The 25,347-nt window shown below is 45.1% G+C and overlaps 1 protein-coding gene across 3 annotated transcripts in view; it reads left to right on the forward strand.

Annotated features, from left to right (window-relative positions):
• LOC135912066 (uncharacterized) overlaps window positions 1–22,443 on the forward strand; it is a 233,737-nt gene extending 211,294 nt beyond the window's left edge. For all 3 annotated transcript variants that reach the window (XM_065444444.1, XM_065444445.1, XM_070530933.1), the window contains exons 5-7: window positions 4,892–5,019; window positions 10,656–10,841; window positions 11,582–22,443. In XM_065444444.1, the coding sequence (XP_065300516.1) occupies window positions 4,892–5,019; window positions 10,656–10,841; window positions 11,582–11,686 (419 nt within the window). In that variant the 3' untranslated portion in view covers window positions 11,687–22,443. The remainder of the gene's footprint in view (window positions 1–4,891; window positions 5,020–10,655; window positions 10,842–11,581) is intronic.
• Window positions 22,444–25,347: the final 2,904 nt, after the last annotated feature.

Consider the following 25,347-nt stretch of genomic DNA (forward strand, 5'->3'; position numbering starts at 1 on the left):
AGTGTAAAGTGTAAAGTTCCGCATCTAAATTGAAACATACTATCTAAATATACTGGACAATGTTTGGTAGAAGCATACGTCATAGTTATTATCGTGTGATTTTGCAACGAACTTACGCTTATTTGACGTCGGACAATTCAATGTGCTTATTAATTTACTCGGGTTGAAAGTCTCAAGAAGTACCGATGCTATTTGAATGGTTCTTTAAAAAACTCGTGCTTTATATCATGCGAACCAATTTGTCAGTCTTACCGAGCTCAAGTTAGGCAGTCTCAGAACGGATTACGCCAGTATTTAATGACCGCTATAATAAATCTGTCGATGTTAAGACTCGTGTACAACCACTGGCTCACGGTGTAAGTAGCTATCAGTGGTGACTATAAGACTGGAAACAAACACACAAAGAAAAATAATTAGAGCGCATGAAAAACCGCAAGCGCCGTCATTAGAGCTGTCCTTGAAGCTGACATGATCCTACCGGTCATGTCCTACCGGTCATGTCAGCCTCAATGCCGAGCTGGCTGAACTAACACAATACAGAGAACAAGGTCTCTGCGTGGATGTCATAGTCACCACACCTGTTTAAAATGTATGCAGTTTGTGTCGATTTAATCAAAGATAGAGGAGACATCACGCTCGGAAAGCTTGTAGCCCTTTACACGCAATGCCTCACGACTTCAACTGTACCAGAGAACTGGAACAATGACAACATTATACTAATCCACGAGAAGGGAGACGTCAAAGAATTGCAAAATTATAAGTCTGTTAGCTTGCTTTTAATATTTTATAAAATATTCTTCAAGATAGCTTCCAGTAGAAGTAGGGCCACATGAGGCTGGCTTCAGGAAGGTATATTCTACAATAGATCACATCCATGTCATCAATCAGGGAAACGAGAAATCTGCAGAGTACAATAAACCTCTCTATATGGCTTTCATAGGTTATGAAAAGGCATTTGATTCAGTAGAGATAACAGCAGTCACAGAGGCATTACGTAATCAATGAGTGCAGGGTGTACGTGAATATCTTGGGAAATAGCTACACGTATTCCACAGCTACCTTGGTTCTCCACAAGAAAAGGAGACAGTTACCTATCAAGGAAGGGATGAGGTAAAGACACAATCTCTCCAATGCTATTCACTGCTTGCTATGGAGAAGTATTCAAGCTATTCAAGTAAAGATCAACGGCGAATCTCTCAGCAACCTTCGATTCTCAGATGACGTTGTCCTGTTCAGCAACACTGGGGACAAGTTATAAGAAATGATTGAGGACCTTAACAGGCAGAATATAAGAGTGAGGTTGAAGATTATTATGCAGAAGACAAAGATAATTATCAATAGCCGGGCAAGAGAACAGGACTTCAGGACCACCAGTCAGACTCAAAAGTCTGTGAAGGAGTACGTTCATTTTGGTCAACCACTCACAGGGGACCCTGATCATGAGAAGGAAAATTACAGAAGAATAAAAATGGGTGGTTGTAAAGCATACGGCAGGCATTGCCAGATCCTGACTGGGAGCTTACCGCTATCATTGAAAAGAAAGGTGTACAATCACTGCAGTCTACATGTGATAACATATTGGACAGAAACTTCGGGGTTAACAAAGAAACTCGAGAACGATTTAAGGAGCGTGCAAGAAGCAATGGAATGAAAAATGTTAGGCGTAATGTTTAGAGACAGGAAGAGAGCGGTGTGGATCAGAGAGCAAACGGGGATCGCCGATATTCTAATTGACATCAATTTTAAAAAATGCAGCTAGGCAGACCATGTAAAGCGTAGGATATGTAATCGGTGGACCATTAGAGTAACAGAATTGGTGCCAAGAGAAGGGAAGCGCAGTCGAGAACGGCACAAAACTAGCTGGGCTGATGAAATTAGGAAATTTGCAGGTGCAAGTTGGAATCGGTTGGCTCAGGACGGTGGTAAATGGAGATCGCAGGGAGAGGCCTTCGTTCTACAGTGGCCAAAACGATTATGATGATGAACTTTTGTAACCTTTCTCGTAAATTGTTTGTCGGCTTGACACTGACGGCTAGAATAATGCCTAACACAGTACCGAACTAATGGCGAGCCGGTAGCAAGGATTGCTAAAGAATGTTTTTACGGTCACATTTCCTTCGAACTTACGTATGAGAATCTTTACACACATAGGAGCCACAAATAGGCCTTAACAGACAGGATGTCCACCATGAGTCTCGGAAACGCCGGGCTCAAATCCTGCAGCCATCGAAAGGGCTTCGGGGTTCCTAATGGATACTGATTTTTCCTAGCCTGATGGCCCGGTCCTTCACAAGAGCGAACATCTCGCATATGGTGGACGACAGGCGTTCTTTGACTAACCGCGCATCAGAATCAAATTAGAATCAGAATCAGTTTTATTCATTACAAAAATGGGGATAATTACAGCATAAGTATGTACAAAAGTAGGTCCCCTAGTTAGAAACTGTAATGGGACCTCCTGTGCAAGATGTTTAGCATTAATAATGCAAACAACAATCGCAACATGTAAAATTAACGATAATAAAGGTTTTAGGAGACAAGGCATAAATGAACATAAAAGCAGCAGATGAATGTATTAAACAATAACAAGGCTTCGGATTAGTCAACAAAAGGTGAAACTACAAAATAGCTTAAGAAGAAAAAAAGAAGAAACAAAATGCGGGAGACAAATAGAGAAACAAAGTGAAAGTTAATAATACAACTCATACTACACTCATGTGGGAAAGTCGGAGGAAGCTAGAAGAAAAGGCTTAAGTTCTGTACGAAATCTGTGAGCTTTGAACAATTTTAAAGGGAATGGTAATGTGTTCCACAGAGATAAAGCTGAAAAGTGTAATGACTACTTACCATAGTTGGTGCGACGAAGGAAATTGTTTTGGAAATTGTTTTGAACGAAGGATTGTACTGGAAAACGCGTCATTAATGTGGCAGGTTCTCTGTGCCGCCATGAACATTCCAGCAAAACTAGTAAAAAAGTGAGCTCCCAGCCTCGGTACAAGGCCATGATAGGATTACAAAACTCAGACAACGACCGATCCTTCCGACATCCTCTTGGAGTAAGACGAACCCTAAAACGTAAAAAAGGACAAAAAAAAACTGAGCAAATATATTCGTGAAATCCTTTACGGTCAGGTAAATAATATGTGTCGCCCACGCCCAGAGAACCTCATTTTGATCAGTGTCTGTTAAAAAATATATTTGTTCCTTTCTCTTGGAAAACCTCTAGTTAAAAAAAATAAGCTTAGTATCAACCAAATTTTAGCAAAACTTGGAGAGAAGACTTCATTTGTATGCAGTTATGAAACAACACGAGCTACAAAAAAGCGATTGGAAAGTTAATTTTTGTGAAAGTGATCTAATCATTAGTATGTTCATCCCGTGGCGCTTTAATTAATTCGGCAAGCTTTGGGCAACCCTAACATTTTAAGAAGATTTAACAACTGCATTGGATGCAAATCTGTCTCCCTGTTCGCTAATTTTGTTCGCTCGCCTATCCCATTTTCGATTAAAGTTCAGCTGCGCTGTCATTATTGTGCGCACAGACTTAAAATGTCATGCCGTTGTCAATAATGCATTGCTGTCCTCCCGGGACCGCACGTCGTTCACAATTCACGTCCTTCTTCGTCGCAGTCAGCTTGATTCACGCTCACGGAACGAATGAGTACATTTGAATTACCAGGAATTAGAAAGGCTCAAGAATGCAAGATTCACATTGAGTACTACTTTAAAGCCCCCGTACGTTAAATCAACGCGTAAATTGGTTATTCGTTTCAACGACACTATGTAAGCTACATAAGCCCTACCACGCGTACAGCCTCGTCGGCTAGTATTGATTTGTTCTTCCATTTGGAAATTAAAGTATGCTTTGGCTTGAACACGGGGTGCTAGGTTGAGCTCTAGAGTCCACTGTCACATTTTTGCGGAACAACTATGGCAGTTAGAAAACGTCATCGACGCTTTATTAAACAGTTTGTAAGTATACCAGCACGACGAGCGTGCAGTGTCTAATGCGTCTAGCACGATTACATCAAGCCTTCTAACCTTCCACGCGTATTGCGCCTAGCGTTCCTGTTCCTTCACTTTATCGTGGTCGCCAGTCCGGGAGCAGAAGTTATATATTTCTATCATCCCTAAAATTCCCATCCCTCTATTCCCCTCAGCAGCCCCACTCAGCCAACAAGTTTACAGTCATCCTTGCATAAACTTGTAGAATGTCGAACTTTGGCCACCCATCTCTGTCGGGTTGACGGCGACGAAGTTGCGCCTCCGCATGCTCCCAGCACTGGACTCAAGTGGCAGGTGAGGGAAGTAGGCATAGGAAGGTTTGCTTTAATACAATTGTGCACTAAATGGCGTAGATTTGTTGCAATGTGATTGTTGATGTATAATTTGTTTTATCACGGAGTTATTCCGGAGAAAACAAGTCTAGCAGGCCAGCAAACCTGTAAGGGCAGTAAATATTGTAGTTGTGTCCGGCGGCGGAGCGATTCGGCAAGACAGCAGCAGGACCCAGCCACGATCGAAAAAGTCCACGAAGGTTCGCAAAGAACGTTTCGCTTTAAAATTGTTTAGTTTACTCCCTTGTGAGAGTAACTTCTTTCTCATGACTGCAGCTTTCATGGAGTACAAAAATTAAATGCTCGGATGCGATTGTACCAGATTATGCATGTACACTTCATAGAACACACGAGGAGGGACCATCACCCTGCGATTAGACGCACAGTCCTACGCGGCGTATAATTCTACCAGCATTTATAGCCATGCCCTGAGTGGCATGACTCGCCCGGAAAGCAGCTTGCACTTTAGCACTTGCACTCAGTGCAAGTGCTATAGAGACCGCTAGTTTGGTAAATGCAAAAGCAACCCTTTCTTTTATCTTGTACCGCTGCAGGTATTCCGTTGCCCATCTGCGCTCAGTGCCTGGCACGTTGTGGAAGTTGGTGGGAGCTGGCCTGCCACCTTGAAACAACTCATGGAATGTCCATCTACCACCATCCACTGGAGGCAGCCACGAATTCGGTGAGTACGACAAAAAAAAATACCATCACATTTTTTTCTTGCTACCCCGTCGTATCTATATCTATTTCTTTACTCATATAAATTACATGGACTAGCATTATTACGGCAATCTATCATTTCTGTGTGACAAATAAACGATGGATGTTGAGTAGGAAGAAACACTTTCGAATCCGCACCTTGTACCTCCTCTCCGCTTTCCTCCGCGCGTCTTGCATCCCCCCACTGCGCTCCGCGTTTGCTTTCATCTTTCGCTGTGCTCGTTCACTCGGTTAGGCCGCCGCCGACACTCGCCGCAGGAACGGCCGCATAAGAGCTGCGGTCTAAAAAACTGGCTGTGGCTTAGCTAAGGTTAAGCCCAGGATGCGAAGCATACTAGCCTTTATTTTAACGCGACAGCGTTAAGGAGCTCGTGTCGCAGAAAAGCCGGTGTCGTGGGCGTCGGCTCAGGCGTGCGGCGCTTGCTCAGGCGCACATTTCGTTGTCGCACCGAACGCTGCGTTGCTCGACGCTCACCGCGTCCGATGCGGGGCGCGTAGTCGCTGCGCCGTAGCAAAGCCACCTAGAAACAGTCTCTGTAGTACGCCGCAACCTTCGCTTCTCATTCCAACGATCAGCTCTGTCTCCAGGAGGCATCTCACCTCGTGAGTGTCTAGCAGAGGCAAGCGCAGCTGCTTATATACCGCCGCGACGCCGCGAGCGACGGCGCGAGTTGGAGCCCCGTTTCTCCTCTGTCGTGACGTCACGGTGTCACGTGGTCAGCCTTGAAGGCTACGGCGCGAGTTGGAGCCCCGTTTCTCCTCTGTCGTGACGTCACGGTGTCACGTGGTATTGAAGGCGACACTGCCGCGCCTGAGGAGCTGGGTTGAGCTCTAGTAATATGCTTCGCATAAAAACTGGATGCCAAGGCCGTTGTCTTGGATTCATCACCGCATCTTAAGGTGTAATCATGTGTCCTATCTGCAACAAGCAGTAATTATTCATTCGAAGCTGCTAGGGGCACTAACTTCGCTGTGCGCAAGGGCATTGTCACATGATAGTTTTCTAGATTTCACATGCTTCTCTTCGGAATTAAAAAGATATTTTAGTGAACAGCAGACCTCTTAAATTCGATGGGGGCGAAATGCAAGAACGTCTGTGTTCCGTGCACTGGAGGCACTTTAAAGACCCTCTGGTGGTCAAAAATAATCCCCACTACGGCCTGCGCCATAATAAAATCGTGATTTTGGCACGTAAAACCCCAGAATTCAATTCAACATCTGAACGAAAGCAATTTGTTGGGATGTTTCCCAATACGCTCTTCTACTTTAGATTTGAAGGTTTTGCATTTAAGTCAATAATTAGAAAGGTAGTACATTAATTTTGTTAATTATATATGTGGCTCATTTTGAAAATCATTTTCGGTTGCTCAACAGAAAAAAATATTCGCGGAAGAAAAAAATAAACAACTAGACAAAAAGTGAAGGACGGGACGTCATACTTAAACACGAAGTTCAAGAAAAAAGAAGAGCTAAAGTTCAAACGTTTGCACACTGTCAGCACTCGTAGATTGGGCTGCACGTAACAGATAAACTCTCCATAGCACATAATGCCCCCTATGCAATGCCTGAAGGCTACGGTCGGGGAATCGTCTCTTGAGAGCGCATGATTCCTCATCGCTCTAAAGTTGAAGCACAGCTCTCGACTCTGTCGGGTATACAGCTGTCAAGTTAACTGCACCTTTGAGACGTCCTCACCAAGTTCAGCACAAGCGCACGACAGTGATCTTACCTCATTTTACGTAAACAGTTGTTGATGAAGGCCAAAGTCCCTAGCCGAAATCGATAAAACGAAGTAATTTTCGCTACCCACTGTGCCTTAGCCCACTAGAAGTTAAATGGAGTAGCAAAACCAAGAACTTCCAACCTCTCCGCTTGACGCCACAGTTAAACCTAATATGCTCGACAGAATAGTCAAGAATACTGCTTCAGTTGCGTTCGTGTAGTGCGCGCCTCCTTCTTTAAGGCTTGGCAAACGTTAGCTCAACCACCTTGCATACGAAAGTACCGGAGATTTGTCATGGGCTTTTTGACTCGCGTTATCGTTCTTACCACTCCTACTCCTATTTTGGTGGCTCTCGGGACTAAGCGCGCTACTGGTCATGCGCGCAAAAGCAGTACGCGTAGCGCACAGCCGCATTTTCGTTCCGCTTACACGAACTCGCCACCTACACCTGTATTGTGCACGAAAAGCGGTGGCGTGCAAGTCAAATCAAACATCTCAGTTCCGCCAGTTCTGAGTGCCGAAAGGTATACCTAAGGCGGCATTTGTTTATTGAGCGCGGATCCCTCAATAAGTAAATGTCGCCAAGACAACTGCGATAACCTTTCATGGAATCTATTAGCTAAGCCCCTATTTGAGGACTACATGAAACGGAAAACGGCACTATTAGTTCAGCGTTCAACGGAATCAAGAACAACAAGTACCCAGGAGTAGCGCTCCGCTGATTAAGCCACTAGTCCGGTATAGTCAGCATGCGCTCGTATACAAGGTAAGCCTGCTAGCAGAGCGTTCGCGAAACACGGCGGGGGAAGGGAAAAATGAAGAGTATGATGGACAGGAGCAATGACTCATCGCATTACCATCGACGCTGATGCTGAACTTACTGCAGGGAACCCGCCGCCTCCATCCAACACACGTGCGCTCTCGCCATTGCGACCCACTGCGCCGTTATGCCTTCGCGCGAGATACGCTTGTACGGTGGGTTGGTACCATAAACACTTCCTCGCACCACCGAGCGCGTGCCGAGACTGCGGCGTGGTGGGTACACTTGACCATCTTCTCCGGTGCGCATACGCACACACACCGCGCTGCAGACACGTAGGGATTGCCATCCACATTCGGCAATCTGGGGTTCGCTGAAGACTCCGCGGCAGGGCTCGTCTTCTCCCCAGACTCAGTTAAATGCTGTGCACGCACGCACGAGAGCCTGACGACTTTCTTGGACGCCGCTGGGCTTCTACAGTGCATCACCTTCTGTGGGGCATGACCACTGTCTCAACGCTCGCGATTGCGGTCTCTTCAATGCTGCATTCTCCACACGTCTGCACGGAAACGGTTCTGCGTCTCGTCTCCTCGTATGGCGAAGCTTCCTTAAGCACTGCTACTCTGCCGGAGTACAGCTGGCGCGCAGACCTCCGTAGGGCGGGTTCTCCCTTCCACCTGTCCCGCGCTGTCGCCAGCAATGAAGAGCGATGACGAACGCTCGAATACACGGCCAGGAAGCCGAAGAATGGCTTGTGAAGCGGGTCGACGAAAACCGCTGCCATGCAAGTGCACCAGCCTACAAAGGAGCCGCATACGCGTACACAACATCCGGGCGTCAAGCAAGCCGTAGGCAGGACTATGATACCGGCGGAGATCTTCAAGCTTCTCTCTTCTTTACTCGCGACTTTCGGCTCCGACATGCGACAAGGCAAGGGAGGAATGTCTCTTGCAGACCTTGGCCGAGGCAGTGGGGGAAAGGCCTGCCGCGTGGAGAGTAGATCGTCTCGTCGTATAAATGCCCAGCACCCGTTAACTTAATTTTATGTTCATTGTTACTAGACCCTTCTGAAAAATTCTTGCCACAGAACGCTCCCCGAAAAGCGATTTACGACTTCCTTTGAATAACACAAATTTCTATCGGGGTCTCGTGAGGGGCCTTTTTCTTCGAACTAACGCTGGCTTAATGCGATTTTATTGAGCAAACGATACGTGCACCTAATTTAAGTATAGAAGCGTTTTTACATTTCACTCTTATCAGAATGCTGCCGCCACGACCATGAATTGAACCTGCGACCTCATGGTCAGCAGGAAAACACTGCAACAAGAGGTGCTAAATGTTCTTGCCATCATCGGTTTCAACATAGATTCGGCAATCACAAAAAAAAAAAATCTGCTATCCATCTGAGTATCGCACACTCTTGCTGTATGCACGTTGCAATTTCCAGTACAAAGTATATAGTACAACTTCCGTTCTAAATCCTGCAAAACATTCAAGCAACGGAGTACTTCCATCCAAAAACACCTGAAGTAAACATATGATCAATTTTTCTGCAACTTGGCAATGCAGCTTGTCATACTCACTGGCCGAAATTACTCGTAGTGCCGTTGGTGTGCATCCAGGCTTCAGTACAGACAATGAGGAAATTTATCAGATAATAAGGGCGCGCTCACTCTGACGACTTTCCAGGGGGATGATAACCTTCCATTCGTCATATGTGAAGTCACACTGCCACCTCAATTGCCATTCAGCGTAATATTCACCAGCATTGTGTAAGTTACATGGTCTGAACCAATGGTACATATTTTGTTTGTCGGACGCAGTAGTAGTACAATTTATTTATAGAAAGACAGAGAAGCCGACCAGAACAAACGCAATGCTTAATAAAACTCTAGCGGCATAAACTTGCTGTTGAGTATTTCGTGTGCATTTTTCATGGCACATTCGGCCTGAAGGCCAGCATTTTTGGAAGACAATATATATTGTATTGGTGATTTTGCGCTTACAGGCCTAATAAGCGTGGGAAAAAAAAGTCATCCACAATCGAAGCTTCCAAAATGTTTTATTAAGTAAGACGGGAGCTGGAACGTTTGTCGAACAGTTGGTGTCAAGGGAAAATAAGTACACAGGGTGTCCCAACCATCATGCACCAAGATTTAAAAATATGCAAATGCCACGTAGCTGGACAGAACCACGGCAATGTTGTTTGCCGTCGCTTGGAGATACTCAGATTATTTCTTGCGTTCCGCTTGATTGCATAATTAGTCTGAATTAGTTAACCAAGTTCTCAAAAACTATCATGAGATGAAACGTCTTAATAAGAAAATTGTAGAGCAATAAGAACAACTCTTGATACAGCTTTCTGTTGCTCAATACGTGCTGCATAAAAGTATTTTTCTGAGAGTGAAATAAGCCCGCGAATATACGCAAAATTGCCGCGCGACTGGCCGCTACGACTGAAAGACTACGTGGCAGCTGCATATCTTTTTTTAAATATTGATGCATGATAGCTGGGACCCCCTGTATACTAAACACACCCAGCGATTTCGACATCTGCAATTCCTAACAGAGTTCTCTGCGTCTTCTTATATCTTATTTCTGAAATTCTCTACGGATGTCCGTGTGCAGATTTTGTGCTACTTGATAACCGAAAAGGCCACTGGTATTTAATTACATTCAGCCCTCCGCCTTTTGGTAGTCTTTCATACTTGCCATTAACCGGGGATCTTCTAAGGTGCGCACGTCCGTGTATCAGTTTAGTCGAATTTTAGTGCGAATGCTGTAAGGGGGAACTAAAACCGCTAATCGTTGCCCCACCTTCTGTTGTGGCACTGCTGCATGCATTGGCGGAAATACATGCCAGTTGGTAAAAGCAGTTCACCATGTTTACAGGTTTCAAGAAACTTTTGCACGGTTGCCCACCTGCAAAGCGCGAACAGCGCGCACGTTATTGCCGTAGGGATACACAAAACGCTCTCAATCAGGTGAGAATGGTATAACGACGAGGCAGATGCACCATCCTCAGCTCATTAATGTCAAGAAATAGGCAAGCTTTACTGGGTGGCGACATAAGCCCGGTTAGGTGTGGCGGTGATGGTTGGACTGACACACGCAGGACGAGCACGACCCGAAGAGCTTGCAGTCGGACCAGGCCATGGCGTCTCCGAACAACGACGGTGGCTGTGAGGAGGCGGCCAGCGTGGCCTCAGACAGCCGCAGCGACGACTGGGCCTCCATCGTAGTCGAGTGCGCCAACCACGGCTCCAATGGTGCCCACTCAAGCAGCGACCTCACCGACGAGGTCAATCGATTGCTTCTCGCTGTTTGAAATGCCTCCTCCGTGCTCTAGCATGTACACCACGAGGCGGAGGGCGATAATTGGACTCGGCACCTCAGTGTGCTTGCGCCGATAATGGACGCAGGGAAACTATAAAAGAGGAGTCTCTTTTATAGTTTCCCTGCGTCCATTATCTCCCGAAATGCGACGGTCAGTATAGTACCCCAATTATGCTACAAATTGTAGTACAAAATGTGTAATCCAAGTTAAATGCTGAATCAACTGACTATGATTGTTATATGCGTTTTGGCACGGAAGACTCAAGAGAACATGTTCTATTTCAAAAGGTTTCATTGTCCTCGTGCAATGCCATTAAGATAACCTCTTTATTAGTCATTGCATTTTCGGATAGGTTTCATTTATGGGTAGCTATGGAGTATACTAAAGTACTTCAAACAGACATTCAGACGACAGTAATGAATCAGCGTCGAATACTGTAATCCAGTCAGCTTGAACGGCTGTTTCCAAAGCACCAAGAAATGAAGCGAACGCAACATTAATATTTGCAACAAAGAAAGTACCGAGTTCAAGGCCCGCTTTGTTTATAAAGCTTTTAAGAACCAGACCGAAAAAAGAACCAACACTTTATTCTTTACAAAATGCCATCAGCAGTTGAAATGTTGACATAAGGCTATGTACTCATCTGTTCGATTGTGCATGTAGCCCCTTTTGTCTCTTATACCAGCAATCGCTCATGTGCGCAGGGCGTGGACAAATCCCACGTTGACTCGCCGGTGGGTTCAAGCCACGACACCTTCGAGAAAGGTGTAGACACAACGGATCTGCAGCCGATCATTGCCGCCGAGTAAACCTTAGCAGCGGCTACGCTCGCCTCTGCGACGACGAGAGCAACTCAGGACCGGCAGCGAGGCATCTATGTTTGTTACAATTTCGTTTCCACTACATGGTTCCTTTCCGACAACCCGCAACGTGAATACAATACGCCAATATAGCTGTGCCAAGTCAGGAATTGACTTCGACAACACATTCGATCAGTCATTCGCAAGCTGTGCTTCGAGACATCTCGAGATTTTATGCCACACGCGCGCATCAGGAGTTTCTGTCGTAGTTCTCATTCCTGTTACCGTAACGTGTCAATCGCAAAGCGTTATTCACTTGCTAAACATTTCGAAACGGTGTTTGTTTTTTCTGGTTTTCTTTTTTTTCATTTGTGCACCAGCTTATAAGTCCTCATCTGCAGACAAAGGTGACCATGTGATAGCCTTTCGCAGTCTGCCCTTTTTTTCTTTTCACTATGCCGTGTTTATTCCTTTTCATGCGACATGCAGTGGTGTTTTGTTTAAAGAGCTACAGTCATTGATTACTGTTGCAAACAACAATGAGAGGTGCGTAGAACCATTCTCCGCCAGTCTCCGAACTACGCCACGAACTTGATGCGCTGTGACTCATTCAGTGCCCCCGGTCGTTATTGCTGCTAAATGCAGTTACTAAAATCTTGAGGACAGAAATTAGAACAAGGAAGTCTGCAGGAATGTCGATTTCGCAAGAATGGAACCATGTTACTATACATAGAAAGGAGTCAAAGCAACAACCCCAAAATGTACTGTCTGCGACACACACAGTATATTTCATTCTCCTGCAATCTGCGGTTTCCGTTTTCTGTTGTGGCCGCAGGGCAGTCTACGTCAGTGCACATGCGTCTGGCACAAATAACTTTCTGAATATCAAAGTTTTGTATTGCCGGTGCTTCCTAAGTTATGACACTGAATGTCAAAAAAGTTGCCAAGTGTTACCTCGGTGTCAAATGCGTTAGCTGAATGATTTCTATAAGCCGTTGCAGCCTGCTTGAAATAATGGGTGCGGCTTTAGGGGTGCATGATGAGCGCGCAGTTAAATGCATCGCGAAACGACAGCATGCATAGAAGAGAACGGACTCACAGAAATTATCACATGAGTTTCACGCTGGAAAATGCGGGACATGGGTGGCGGTAGGGTGTAACGTGGAGATGTTGCTTAGTTCCCGTGCCTCGGCTAAACACAATGGAAGAACGTGCAGTACGGCTCGATCATTCCCCACTGCTCCGAGGCCTCTCTTTAGGCGTGACCTGGAAGTATCATAAGGTATATTTTATGAAAAAGAGCCTATGGTAGAGGCAAAAGTTAGTTTTCCCGGCATGCCGTTGTTTCCGTTTCCATTCCACCTGTGCTTGCACATGTACAGTGTAGACGTTGCTGTTAAAATATTGTAAGTTTTGAGCTCGTAGTTGTAACAAAAAGGGTCGCTTGTTCTGAACTATCGAGGACTTCTGTGCTGTTGGTCTGCTCGTGTCGGAATAACCCTTGATGTCTACAAGCATGAAGAGCTTACAAACGCGGAGGTATTATTTTTATCAAAAACTGACTCGCGCTGAAGAAGCTCTGGCACCCACTCAAGTTTCGGCGTGGTAGTTGCCCAACTCTGGTCGACATAGTGCAAAGGAATGCATGTTGACTGCTGGATTAGATAAATATGCATCGAATTACGCTTTATAAGGCGCTGACTAAGGCGAAATTGTGGCCGCATGGTTGAAGGCCTTTCCTTTTTTCTCTCAGGCCCATGTACGAGCCCAAACTCATGTTTCACCTTACTTATCGTTTTCTTTTCATTTCCTATCATCTTCAGCCAAGGAACGTGAAGTGCTAGTGTTCTCCTTGCACGATGTCAGAAAATGACGTGCTGATGACAGTTTTAACGTTCGAACACGTGCGAGCTGATCGCTGTTGGGTTTTCGCTGCCGGCCATTTGGGTGCAAAGCTATTCGAAGTTTGTCCGGACGAGGCGCCTTCCTTTGTTCTACGGCGTTGCGTGCGAATCTCCTAAACACACGCTTGTAAAGCTGCGAACTTATTGGCAGCGGTGAAATAAATGAAACCCAGTTTAAAAGCCTGAAAGTCAACTTTTGTTTGATTTTGTTGGCAGTGGAAAGTAGACCTGCTGTTAGTACTGACGCGTTGTCATGTCGAGGCCCCCTCTTGCTTATAAGAAAGTATTCAGGCAGGGCAATGGCAGCTATGCATATCTCAAAGAAAATACGGGCGCTTCCTTGCAACATGTCTAGAGGGAGATGTTGGAAATCATAGAAAAAACTGACTGCTTCTTTTCCATCAGTTTTTATTTTTCACTTTTTTATTTGAGAAAGTATAGTAAATGTCGCCATGCTCTGTTAGCCCTCACAATACAGCCGCCTAACTTTAGTAGCGACGAAAGCTGCTACGCTTTGGTTTGTTCTACAACTGATTGCTTCAGCGGTTATCACGCTGGATGTTTGCATACAAGGGCAACAAACTGTAAAGACGGCATCCGCGCAGCCTATAATGTAGTATTTTCATATTCTCTATCACAATAAAACATATCCTCTATACTATTCGTTAAAATACAGCATTAAAAGACGGAGGGTTATGCTGCACATATTCAAGTGACCTGACACTTTAAAATTTGCTGTCCTTGTGAACAGGTACGTGCTTATAAACGAAGTGTTTCTTTTTCCTCAGGTGACCTTGGCGTGCGTTTTGCGCCTCTGTATGCGCGCAGTTTCTGATGCGATATTGCTGTCAAAAAAGCCTGATATATTATTTTACATCTGGTTAAAGCCTGTGGAAATATATTTTCATGCTGGAACAATGCATTTCTGCTTGGTCACAGTTTGAATTTAATGTTATCGTGTCAGTCCGGAAATAAAATAACACTATATTTTGAGTAAGTTAAGGCACAAGATTTCGAGCTCCAAGTCTTGTGCATACCATTAGAGCCTTCAGGTAAGAGCCGATATGTCGTCTGAAACACCTCCTATTCTTCTTTCTTTCTTTCTTTTTCTTTTTTTTTGTGTGTGGGGAGAGGTTGGGGGGGGGGCGATCAGTTGCAGAATTTTGTCCTCATAAAGAAAAAATCAGGTAGGGCAAGCCAGATCACGAAAGTTTACATATCCATGATTTTTCTTTGAATCATGGATCCTCTTGGTTTTTGTTTTATTGCTTTGTTTCAGTCTAACGACATTGAAGTTTGCCCGAAAGTGTAAAAATGGCTCAATAGCACAGAGGAATGACACGAGAAGTCGCATTTCTTTTGAGAGGGCACTTCGAACCGTTTCTTCAGTCCAAATACTCTGCCATTTCGTCTGGCTCATTTGTTAAACATATATTTGTGATTTATTTTCACGCAGAACAGAATACGTAAGCGACAGCCGCATGCAGCTCTCTGGAGAGGCGATAAGCGCTGTAGGCACTGCACCGATTTACGTCTCTTGTTCAGTCTCGTGCCAAATTTCTCATATAGCTACTAAACCGGTTTAGTTACCTAACTTGCTCTGCAGTCATAATGCTATTTTACACTTTCCTCATACGCTGCTCATTTCTTCAATATTGAGGTGAAATAGGAAGATAAAAGGAGCTGAAATCGCCAATGTTTCATGTGCTTCCGTACAACGTTCCCACGGTCACGTTGTAGGCGTTCAATGCAGTTATTTCAATAGTTTATTTTTTCAAGTATGCCTGTTTTTCCCAAGAGACTTGCGAATATTTTTTGAAGACACCGCGCATGCGCAAGTCGAGCAGACGGACGGACTTTAAGCGTCTCCTGTCACGTGATGTCGTGTAAAACAAAACACCACGTTTGTTAGCGTGTGTACATAACCTAGTTGTAGGTGAGCGTAAATGTAATAGTCTATACGCCTCGTATATACAAAATAAACGTAGTCCACAGAGCGCGCTAACAGCGCCACCTGCGCCAGCACTCTTGGGCGTCGGCCTGTCATGTCTGTCTTCCTCGGTGTGAACGTCGTCTTCGCATGAGAAGTGACAACTCTCGACCAATGTTTGCACGCAACACAGAATGCAACTTTACTCTGTTGACACAATGGAGACTTATTTTGTTGGCACTCACATTCGTTGAAGCCTGTCTTCGCTATTGTTCATAAGGCACAACAAAACTGTAGAATACGTACCGTAGAGTCAGACCATGTACTATACATGTATGTAGCATTGCAGATTGCCCGTGTGGTGCTTTAACGCATTGTGTGACTCGTGTGCGCATGCTTATGCGCTTCTGTCTTTTGCCGTTGAATTCATTGTTCGGCTGTAGCAAGCTTCCGCCTCACCAGGGCCCGTATTCACAAAACGTCATGGATGCCAAGTGTGCCTGGCGCCCAAATCGCCGGCCATTGAGGAGACGGCCTTCCGTTGGGGAAGTTTTGTGAATGCGGGCCCAAATGTATTGCGCTACTTAGACGGTGTCCTCAAGGTAGTGTAGAACTGTTTCACGAGCGGCATACTAAAGCGAAGAAAAAAAAAGCGCTGGCTCAGCATGCGCGTGCATTGTGACGCTTTAGGTGCTCTGTTCACAAAATATTAATAATAATATATTGGGCGCGTCTTCTAATGATTTTATACCCACGAATATGTTTGTAACATTTACTTAATATTGCTATATTGTATGAAGCACCCATTTAAACACATTTCTAGTGATTTTTTCGATATCTCGTTGTTGTGGTCGCACCATATAGCGGCCTTTACAGTTTCTAGTCACATCTTAAGTTCGCTTTTTGTGAACTGTCTAATCTACTTGGCGGTCACGTTTAGGTTCTATGACGTCGTGCGCACCAACTTATCGCACGTAACATTGTTGAAACCTTAATGGCTTTAGTTGTCTCTGTTGCGTTTTTTATTGTTTTTGTTTTTTTGTTTACTGCTAAATAATAGTGCTGTACGCAACGGATCCTTGTACTTTTTTGTCCAGCTGCCACAACAGCTGCCACAACGGCCACAGTATATTATCCTGTACGTGGGAAATAGGGTACGACCACATTTGTTAAAGAGGATAGGGAGACGAATACATGAAAAGGGGCTGAAGAACTTTTAACTTTTATCAAGCCTGTTCGTCTGTATTATCAAGAAAACGTACATTAGTATATTTTTTTGCGTGCTTCAATTCGTGAATTGCCAGTTAGCTCCCGGTTTCTTGTTCACTGCAAGTCATCATTGGCTCTGTGCAACTTTGCAGTACACGGCTTTAGCCCGCACGTCTGAAGCGCGGGAGCAGAGTGTGGCAGGACGTGCGTCTGCGCCCTCTAGTGGAGGCCGCTGAATAGACACGATTTCGGTAGAGCGATTTGGGCGAGATGGCCAAACTTCATGACATAAGATCAGCAGTTCTTCGCCCACAGTTGCTTTAACCGCGCTTCGGTGCTTTGTGCTGTTCTTACGTCATGAAGACAGCGGTCGGCTCCTTACTAGCTAGTATCTGCTGGTTGCGTTGCCGTTGGCGCTGACTTCTGTGCTACGAACACAGCCGCTGCAATGAACGATGAGTGACGCGAGGCCATGTAAGGCATGTCTTCGTTTTGCATTTCGGCAACTGCTGAGGCTCACGTGGCGTAGGGTAATATCGTTAAATGCGAATTATGTAATGAAAAGGACGAGTAAGCTTCAATCAGACCGTTTGGCGACGCATGCTCAAAACAAGTTGTCTCGAACCAGCGCGCTAGACGGCGCAATTGCATTTCGGAACGCAGCGCACCTGCGCTCTATACAAGTGTGCTGGAGGCTGCACGAGTCTAAAGGTGAATTACTTTTTCTTTCTTTCTTTTTTTTTACATTCCTCGGTCAGCTTTGGCTCCCAGCGGTACAACTGTCAACAAAGAACGTAGCTGTAATAACAGAAATGATGGTGCTAAGAGGAAATAGAGCGCTTTTTTTTCTCTTGCACGGCACCCTCGTGACTTCAGGAGGGAAGACGTCTGCCACAAACGATTCTTGACGCACACGTATGACTCTAGAGCCACCAAATTTTTTGTAGATGCTTTATAGATTGGGTTGAGGCAAAATCTTTTTTCCTGTCGACCTTATCCAATCAAGTCTATGCGTAAAATTATGCGATATACTTTTAAGGGAACTTGAAATTATTCTTGTATTTCGAACTGCGTAGCCGACAGCTGGTAACCAACCCCACCCTAATATTATATAGACGCCAATAGTCGACGTAGGTGCTGCAATTTTCCTAGCCTTTCTTCATGCACACAAGTTTATGGCCCGCTCTGTACACATCGTGGGGGGAGGAAGGGGGGAGTGCGTTTGATGGATGTCCAGATGTTGTCTAGATTGCTCCCTTCGAATTCTCTCAAAGATTTAGCCGCTGATAACGTAGGACGGTTTCCTGGCGGCCTTCATAACAGCCAAAAAAATTATCCGGGAGCGCTGAAATAACTCGTGATCTTGCCGTATGCTGTTTATGCTGTTGCGCATGCAAGCAACGCACGGAATCACATATCACAGAAGAGTCTGTGCTTAAAAGTGATAAGGATGCTCATCCAAAATCGAGCACCGTTGGTGATGTTAACATCCAAAGGAACCCAGTTGTAACTAATGTACAATAAGCTGCATATTTTTTTAAGAATTGTTAACCGCATTAAACTTATTCAAATTATTTTCTACAGTTCTATCTTGTGTAATTTTGTTCTAACAGAAAACTAGAGCCAGTGTTGCGCGGCAAGTTATTACACTCTTGCGACGAGTAACACGAGCGCCAAGGGATCGATGCGCAAGCTTACTTTCTTTGCCGTGAATGAAGAGAAAAAGCAACAAAAGAAAAAAAAGACCGGATGCATATTGCAAAAAACCCACTCCAGCGTTCAAATATCAATTTTAAAGGTATGTGTAGAGATATGTCACTGGATGGGTTTCAGCCATTGAATAGCGTTGGCGGAACAAACTTGTCATTGTAACACATTTTCTTCTGCAGGATAAAAAAAAAAACAGATGCTCCGTTTATCAGATGAAAATAGCCGTGCAGCTCTGGCCTGATACCTCAAGAAGCACAGTTCATGCAGCCATTTTTTTTCTAGTTTTCAATATATTAATAATATTGCGCCGCGAACATTATTGCACTACTGCATGCGCCTGCATATACTACTATACATGCGCTTTTGCAAGAAAGACAAAAAAAAGCTAAGATAAGGCATCCAGAGCGATTTAATATTTCAGTGAGGACACTTTCCACATAAATATGCGTATCCCCGACCACCATCCGCTTTCCTTCACTAGGCTTTCCCAGAAGCTATAGTGAGAGAGAAGGTATGGCTGTGCCTGTTTTCAGAGCATAAAAGTTATCGCAGATATTCCCGGTGCTCTTGGATGGCGTTAAGCACGGAGAAGGATCAGCGAATTTGCCTGTTCATTACACTGACTGTAGTAAGGCGGCTCTAAGGCCTTCCTGCGTGGCTGCTGTGGTACGGCTCACGTAGTGAGTGCTTCCCGTTATGTGGGTGCACGCCATTTGCTCGGGGGTATTAGGCTGCACGTAAATGTAATGTTACGAGTCGACGTAAAAATGTTAGAAAGGCGCCTTTAGGTAATAACTTTGCACGAGAGAATACGACCTGAACGTTTTGCGGGTCTGCGGGTACATTTACGAAGGGACGAGCCCACGAGGAAGGATAATCCACTGGGAGATGAGGGCCGGGGGTGGAGGGCAATTAAAAGAAAAAAAAAAGAGGCCGAGTTGGAAGAAATAATCATTAAGACTATAAAGATCGTGAAATTCAATAGCTGCATTCGAGATCACCTAAAGAAAGCAAATGCAAACGCACTCCTTTTGGGGGGAATAGCAGCTTGTCCCTAGTTTGATTCCGTTTTCGGGAATTTTCGTGTTTAGACAAAAGGTATGCTTACTAAGCTTGGCACTTAAGAGTAAGCGCTCGCCATTATGGGGCACTAGAACACAAAAATGGGGCCATATTTGGCCCATCCAGTTACTATTGCAAAAATGGCTCTCATCACAAAGAGATAGCAACGAATCACTTTGTTCTCCGACCGTTGGCCAAACCAAGATGCCCTTGTGTCCGGCGGTGAGCCTTACATGTATGGCCAAAGGGACACACAATAAATTGTGGCAAATCTTTCAGCTGCTCAAAATAGCGCGAAAAAGAGAAAACACGAAGTAAATAAACGCTGCCACCATTGCCGCCGCAATGAAGTATTGCCACAACACTACGAATTGGTTGAGACTCTACATGGGCAAGGCGGTGTAGGCAAAATGGGCGAGATGGTGTTTTTCACTTCATAAGAGTTGCACACGTCGAACAAGCGCATGAAATACAGGTAGGGACACGTAAGAACATCAGTGCGCTGGGAAATATTCATTATGCTGTTGCGCCAATTCTATAATGGCGCTTCGTTGAAGCAATAGCCTTCGTGAACCTACATACGCCATGAAATGGTGGAACGCGTAATTAGTGGTATACTAACAAAAGGCGATCGAGAGTTCAATAGATATCTACATTGCGCTTCCTTGCGTGGAAGCGAAATTTGCACGAAGTAACGGCCACCATCGACGCTCGAAACACCTTATAGCACTTAGTGCGAAATGCCGCGCCATTGGACTGCTCTTGTTTGTGCCATCCATCTGTCCGTTTCTAACACGTCATCCGAAAAGGAAAAAAAAAGAGACATCCACACGCACACACGCGCATCACGCACACAGACGCATCACGCACACACACCGTAGCGACCTCGGTCAGACCGACGTGCTCGCCTTCGTCTCCCAAAGGGGGTGTAGTAATGACAGCGAAGGGAAGCATAGTTTCCTTACTTTCACTCGGTGCATGCACGACACGGGTCCTTAACGCGGTGCAGCAGGGATCTTCCGATTGTGGTTACCAACCCTGTCGTGCCGGCGGCCCCGTTCGCTATCGATCTGTCCTTGATGACAGGCCGCTAGGCAAGACACGCAATCTACTGGGCGTCTGGCACCGACCGCATTTCAGGCCGCCCGACAGTGTTTGCCCCTGCGGCACCGGCCTTAAGCACTGCGCCAGAAGCGGAAGTCAATCCTTTGGCTATACGAGGAAAGTGAGCGCCGGCCCTTTTTCCGCAGAACTATCAATTAGTCAACTAGCCGGCCGAAATTTGAGTCCGCGTGGTTGACTCGCACACATATCAAGTGACCGCTCCCTGAAGCGATCGATACGCCCAGTGTGTGTTTCCTATTGCAGCCGAATCAGCTATGTGACCTCTTCGTAAGAGTAATTGGGAGCGCTGTAGGAACAACGCTCGCCCACGTGCACGAAGGGTACAAAGAGTCGACATGCCGACAAAGCGACGTACTGCATTCATTTGTTTGCAAAGTAAATACTGCCTCTGAGAATCAAACTTGTGTTGGTCTGAAGGAACTTCGTTGTTTTTGTGGAGTGTTGATCCTCAATGTTCACGCGGCGTAGTATAACTGATCGCCCACTGCGTAAATTCTTGCAGTTTCAAATGAACGGATCCAAAAGCATATAATACTTATTCGATATACTTTGCTAGAATGTGGTTTCGTTGTTGCTTAAATGAACATCTTCAAGGTTTCCTCTTAATTGCTCGAACCTAGGCAGGCGCATCTGAATTGAACATTTCATTAAGGGCGGTCGGGGGGCTTAGACGCATAAAAACGCATCTAAGCACTATGTTCGTCTGGATAGAAACCGCAATACGAAAGTAAACACCATCAGCTGCAGTATCGAAAGATTATTTCATTGAAAGATAAAGAGAAATCCACTGGATTCTCACGAGACGTGACCAAGTTTAATGGAAGCTATACATAAGGCATGATTCGCACTGGTATTTCTCCCGCGCTATATTAATTCCTTCAAGTTCAACCCGATCTTTCTTAGATGTAATTTGCAACGCTTAGAGATTTTAAAATAAGACAATGGTTGACGCACTATTTATTTTAGATTTCGTACTTCAGGAATTAAAATTGGCGATGATCAATTTGATTTATGTCGTTCATGACATTTCTTAATGTTGTGGTCACACTGCAGTAACGATACAGGAATGTCGAGAAAACAAAAACCTCACTGTTAGCGACAGTACTTCCTGTTGCTCAAGTTTGTACTTTGCAAACTGTGCCCATGATAACACATTTGCTTGCAGAAATATGTCTGCGAGTTGTGCTGTCGGCACGTGTTTCCCGCATGTACGGTTTGGTGGTTAACTATGGATGCAATGAGTGAATGCCTCAGTCTTGCTTCGAGGGGCTTCATTTTGTGGTCGCTTCACACAAAGCTGTTTATGACTAAATGCTGAATAGAGTAACAAATCAAATGGCTGTTCAAGGTTTGTTTAAAATGATCTTCCTAGAATATTAAGTTGACCCAGGAAGAAACCAATGTACAAAGCTACCAGTGGTTTTTAGAGATTTGGGCCCGTATTCACAAAACTTTTCTTACGTAAGTGACGTCCGTAATTGGCCGTCGCCACGGCGATCGCCTCGTTACCTTCCCGATCGCCATTATGAGTGGCGGGTGCTCGAACGCCGGCCAATGAGAAAGTTGGCTTACGTAAGAGGAGTCTTGTGAGTAAAGGCGCTGGGTGAACGTTGCACTTTGTGGACTGTAAACGTTGTGAACACTGTAATAGTATTGTATTCAACACGCTGTTTCTGTATTCAACACACATGCAAAACCAATCTCGTGCCCATAATTTATGCCTGTATGCGCTTCAACCCTGATCCCAAAAACCTGTGCTCATGAAATTTGACTGTACGCGCTTCAGCCCTGTGTCTTCACTATTTCACGAATAAAGAACTACATTATTGCCGGATAGAGAGCACTATTTTCCTGATACACCCTATTCCCAATAATTTCACATCAGCTTAACACAGCTGATAGACAAAATATAAAAGGATGTGTCACTTAGTGGTTATTTCATGCCACCATGTGGGATGCCGTGGCAGGTAAGTTAAGCATGTCGAGATATTCAGGGGTAGTTTTCGTCATACTAAAAGGCACTTCTTTTTTGTTCTTCTTTACAGCGTGCTGTACGTTACCCTCTGGCGCACTCTTTTCAACGCATTAGTGGGCTAAGTCGTCCGCGCGAGGTTTCGCCATGTAGTGCACACGCAGCTATGAGGCTATTGAAAGCTTTGTTTCGTACTTCGCCGTCTCCCTTTAATCCTCGTATGCTTCCTGCGCTCTTCCGAGAAAGCATAACTAATCCATGAAACTACTCATTCAAAATGAATTCGCGACGCATGCATCCTTTGAAGAGGAATGGCGCAACATTAATGCGATTAGCAAAGTTATGATGGGTATGTAATTGGTGATATCTTTTATACGATACGATGATTATTATGAAGAGCGGCACATATTCAATGACCAAAGTTGGCGTAAAAGAGGTTCATTGAAGAGTGGTCTATAGATACGCAGTAACCCAAGGTACCAGAAAGAAAAAATGGTTAAATCTGAACATAGATACCGCAGAGTGCTTGAAGTATCCCAAGAAAGCTCATCGGGTTAAAAAACAAGGCATGGCGAATTATATTGCTCCAGCAGCCAATGCAAAGACGTTGTGCACACGCCAGACGCCATGCAGGGCAACGACTTCGTCGCCGCAGTTGAGGAGGGAGCTGTACAATTAGCTTTTATGGTTAAGCCCCGTAGTGGTTCACAACATGCGCTGTCGCAATACCAGAATTGCGTAACGTTGGGCTTGTTGGCTGTTCATGACTATAGGCACAGCGCATAGTAGACAGGACGGACAGAAGAAGACACACGGAGCGCCGTGCGTGTCTTCTTCTCTCTCCAGAAGAAGACATACTACTTTGCGTTGTGCCTACAGTCACGTAGCGATAGTTTTTGTTAGGAGGGGTAAGGGCAGTGGGACCGTCGTCTAAATCGGTGGACGCCCAAGAACGCAGGCGCTGACAACGCAGTGGATAAAATTACTGCTGGATGATACGAAGTTCGCGTGCCCATAGGTGCTTGAAGGCCGAGTAATGGGTGCCTGTTCACGCTTGTTTCAGGCAGCTGCACTTCTCAATGCCTTCTGTGACGATGCGATGCGCGCAAATGCGTTTACTCATAATGGTCAGAGTCTCGCAGTTAAATAATTCGCTGCTGAAGCTGTTGTTACCCAGGGAGTATCAACACAATATGATTCGCCCAAACAGGTTTAAAAGCAAGTGAAAAGAAAACATTAGGCACAGTCTCAAAATCTGCAGATGACCTGCAAAGAAGTTCCGTGAAATTTAACAAGATTTCACATGCTGGTGGATTCGCAAGATAATTACCATAGGTGAAGGAGACTGCAGTGTTACATTCAAAACTATCGTAAAATAACCTCTAACCGGTGCAAAGATGGAGTCAAAACACTTAGTTAACGTCCCAGCATGCCACATTATACAACTTGAGATGCTAGGGCCTTAGAAAACGCGTAATTCTTGATCCGGTCTTTAATTACGCGTTGTGCTCTCGCTTTCAGCTCCCGCAGAAATCCATAGATGCCTGCAGACTTGTATGTTGCAGCAACGATTAAACGGCCACAGCGAGCGACGACAAAGTTCCGCTACATGCACAGCAGACGTGATTAAGCGCTAACGAGGCCCACATTCGTCGACCTTACCAGGAGTACCTTGTATGCTGTACACACGCCTATATTTCACAGTGCCGGGTCGCTCACGGGATCGCCCAAGACCATACAACACATTCTACCAATGGAATAAGCCGACCGTGCGCTCTACAGCCTGCGTTCGGTAGCCATTCCAAGAACAGAACCGCTTCAAGTACACGCTGCGTTACTGAGAGCCGAGATAAATACCTCTAAATACCTATCTTTTATGTCATCAGTGGCTATCCTTTGTCGTATTACCGGCATGTGCTCAAAATCATGCAGTCCTTCTAGCCTTCATTTCTGCGCTTTTGATATATCCGGTTCGTGAAGACTGCTAAGGCACTTATTACCTTTGACGTAGTAGTTCTGTGGAAACCCGCAAGGTGGAGAGAAGTAATGAATAAAGGGCAAATCAGACATCCACCCGTTCGTAGCAATTGCTACAAAGGAAACCCATACGGGTTCCTAGAATCTAGGAACCCGTATGGGTTTCCTTTGTAGCAATTGTTACGAATGGGTGGATGTCTGATTTTCCCTTTATTCACTTATTACGTTTGTTCACCTATATTTACCGGGTTAGCCTAGACACTCTGTAATTGGGCTTTGCATTAATGTTTCTTCATATACGATGAGCCTACGAAGCTGAAAGCTAAATTCCGTTATTAAGCGAAGGCTTGGGCCTACGACGCCGTACTACAATCATGCTGTAGCCCTTATACCGCCAGTGCTGGCCTCGGGCGTATGAGTTCTCTCATGCATTCCTTATATTTAAGAGTAGAATTTATTCGGATAATTTGTAAGTAAATTATGACTCTTAATTTTCCATTCTTTTTTGCGCTTCATGGTTGCCTCTCACGAAGCACGGCCTCAGATATTGCTGTGAATCGTTATTACCACCACTCGCTCAGCTCAGCGAATGGTGCGTGGGGCGGGGGGGGGGGAAGGAGGAGGTGTTACGTGAGCCTCTGTGTGATTACAGAAGCAAGTTGACAATGACTGCGGTAGCATGACTGCGACGGCATGACTACAGTCTTGCTTTTATTCAGGCGAACAAAGATTACAAGCTGTTGCGTTATGACCTGGGCTGACTCTCAGGTTGATTACTTTT

Source organism: Dermacentor albipictus, chromosome 1, assembly GCF_038994185.2.
Source record: "Dermacentor albipictus isolate Rhodes 1998 colony chromosome 1, USDA_Dalb.pri_finalv2, whole genome shotgun sequence".
Taxonomy (NCBI): domain Eukaryota; kingdom Metazoa; phylum Arthropoda; class Arachnida; order Ixodida; family Ixodidae; genus Dermacentor; species Dermacentor albipictus.